Source organism: Fibroporia radiculosa (assembly GCF_000313525.1).
Source record: "Fibroporia radiculosa TFFH 294 genomic supercontigs, scaffold5463, whole genome shotgun sequence".
Taxonomy (NCBI): domain Eukaryota; kingdom Fungi; phylum Basidiomycota; class Agaricomycetes; order Polyporales; family Fibroporiaceae; genus Fibroporia; species Fibroporia radiculosa.
The window spans coordinates 4831-7514 of record NW_012133748.1 but is presented as its reverse complement, the minus strand read 5'-3'; the positions used below and the strand labels follow the sequence as shown (position 1 = coordinate 7514).

The following is a 2684-nucleotide window of genomic DNA, read 5'->3' as shown; positions in this document are numbered from 1 at the left end:
GATGTAGGACAATGGGGGCTGCGGCTAGGGATGGGGGACGGCCTAGATATTAGGAGGGATCAAATCAACCCCGTTATATACTGCCTTGGAGGCAAATGTGACATGTGCAGGCATACTGCTCTGTCTTCTCCCATAGCGCAGCGTATCGTTCTTTATCATGATCTTGTACTTTATTCGTAAAGAGCCGCGAGCGTCGTGGGCAACGTGGACACAGGAAATCCTGTGGTGTATTTAACATCCCATGCATATCTCGCAGCTACGTACCCACGATTGGTCACGATAGATGGCTCGTGGTGGCCAGAAAAACATGTTGACATTGCAGATCTAATTGCACACCCAACAGCGTGCAAAGTGTGAAGATCGTGTATACAAGGAGGCTGCGCGAAGGCGGAATGAATGGGGCTGGAACGACTCCCTGAACGTGTGCTGCGAACACTTAGTGCACCACGTGGTGACGGCCAGGAGAAAGAATTGAATTCTAGTGCGGCCTTACGTCCTTCCCTGTCTTCCTTCCCAAACTCCAGGAGAAGTACCTCGCAGTTGATGCACGTCGCTCCAACACAAGGCGATTCGCGACCTGCAAGGTACCCGTCGCGTAGTCGGGTCGAAGACGAAGTATGTCGACGAGAAATTATGACCGGTGGAAACCCAATTCATGGAATACATCGTCGGGCAATGGTAACATTGGAGCCGTCATGACCGATTGTTTTTGCCTAGATCAACCACAGTACGGAGAAAAGCATATGGCTTCTAGCTGCATGACATAAACAATGTTGGTCTGATCCAGACGTCTTCCGCATGTACGCCGCATGGTAATGGAGGACTGCGTCAAAGATAAGCTCCCAAAGGGTAGGCTCACTTGGAGGGTGGCTTGGAGTATCACCGTGCTGTAGCAAGAAAAGATGAGTGGTATTGAGAGGCTCAGCAGTCGGCTACAATATCAGCAAGTGATTTAGACAACACGAACAAATTGGGTAGTACATACAGTTGATATGCTCATAATGCATCGAGTTGGGACCAGCCCAATCCCAATTGAATGCATTATGAGATTCTATGCAGAGCAACAAATGTCACGTGAAATGTCACGTGTTACAAGTATGAGTCACAGTCACAGTATAACCAAATATGGCAGTTGCTCACAGGCTCTGCGACTAGGAAATCTTACGTACAATGAAAGAATGAAAACATGTTAAATTTGTCATTGATCGGATTCTCCATTGTAGACTATGTCTTTAAATTGGGACATCTTGAACGAGGCTGAGAAAATGGATAAGCTTTATCCTTTTGTATGTTTATGAGTTGAGCTTCCCTATTGGTCCTAGCTCATAATGCATATTTTTAATCCTTAGGCTGATGTATTTTGCATTATGCAAGTTTATGCCATTTTCACCCACCATGGGACCTTGGGCGAGTCTATGCATTAGTAAATTCATGCGTTATTAGCATACGTATTTCGAGCATATCAACTGTACTACGCGCGCGAGAATGGTTTGGCGCCCTTTGGTGCTGCGTCTTGGAATTTCTGCTCAATCTATACTCGATCTCCGCAAACGCAGCCTGTAGTTCGCGCCGAAAGTCGATCTTCAGCTCCACGTGCTAAGTCGATAAATAGCAAGGACATTATGATTATTCGAGTTAATCTAATATGACACAGCACAGACAACATAAGCACAATGTAGTCCAAAACACAACGAAAGTGCGACAAAGTAGCCAAACGAACACAACTGCGTCCTATGCCATATCATCATGCTAACAATGCACTGCCAGATCTACACTTTAAGGTGTGACCAGCGTAACACCAACACCTCGGGGTATCGACCACCGCCCTGAGTATTCCAATGATCGACCCCTCACTCCGGGGCTGGCGATGTCGGGGCCGAGCTCGACGCTGAGGTGGAGCCAGTGAACATGGCCTTCAGCGTCTGCTCGTTCCTCCTTTGTCGAACCCGCTCTACCTCCTCTGCACCGCCTGTCATCTTCAGCTTCTTGCCCACGACAAACCCATTGAGCTCGGACTGGAACTCGTCCGACCGGCTGGCCAGCTCCTTCTCCCGTATCTTCTCGTTCGCCGCAATCGCCTTCAGCCGCCGCTCCTGGTCGACCGCCGCCCCGCGAATCTCTAGCATCACCGTGCTCAAACCGGTGTGCCCTTCATCCATCGGCGGCGGCTTGAAGCCTCGCCCCCGGCTAGCGCGCGATGACGCGCCGCGAAGCGTAATCACCTTCTCCACGTGCCCATACACCTCCAGGACAGCTTTGTTATCCTCGAGCAGATCGCTGAGGAACTCCTCCTGGTGTTGCAGGAACTGCTGCTCCTCGACGATGTTTTGCAACTCTGCCTCCCACGTCTTCTTCCACATCGGCTTCACGGTCTGTATGTGCTCCTTGAGGCTCTGCAGCTCCGCAGTCACGGCCTCCATGTCCGCCTTGACCGCCTTGATCACTAGCGGCTTGGGCGAGACGTTGCGCTTGATCACGTCCTCCTTGATGTTCTCCACCGTGTCCTGCAGCTCCTCCATCTTCGTGAGCGCGTTCTGGCTCCGGCTGTCCAGCTTCGCCTTCCCGTCGTCGATGTACGCGCGTGCGCCGCCGACCTTCGTGCTCGCGAGCTGCCGTACGCTCTGCGTCTGCGTGCGCAGCGTGCCGAGCGACTCCTTCGTCTGCTTCATGAACTCCGTGTATAG

General features: G+C 51.4%; 1 protein-coding gene across 1 annotated transcript; it reads right to left on the bottom strand.

Annotated features, from left to right (window-relative positions):
* Nucleotides 1–1850: 1850 nt before the first annotated feature.
* On the bottom strand, nt 1851–2669 carry FIBRA_08971 (uncharacterized protein; the record flags this gene model as incomplete). Its single annotated transcript, XM_012330577.1, has 1 exon — nt 1851–2669. One exon carries the CDS (start codon nt 2667–2669, stop codon nt 1851–1853), a length of 819 nt encoding a protein of 272 aa, XP_012185967.1.
* Between the last annotated feature and the right edge of the window lie 15 nt (nt 2670–2684).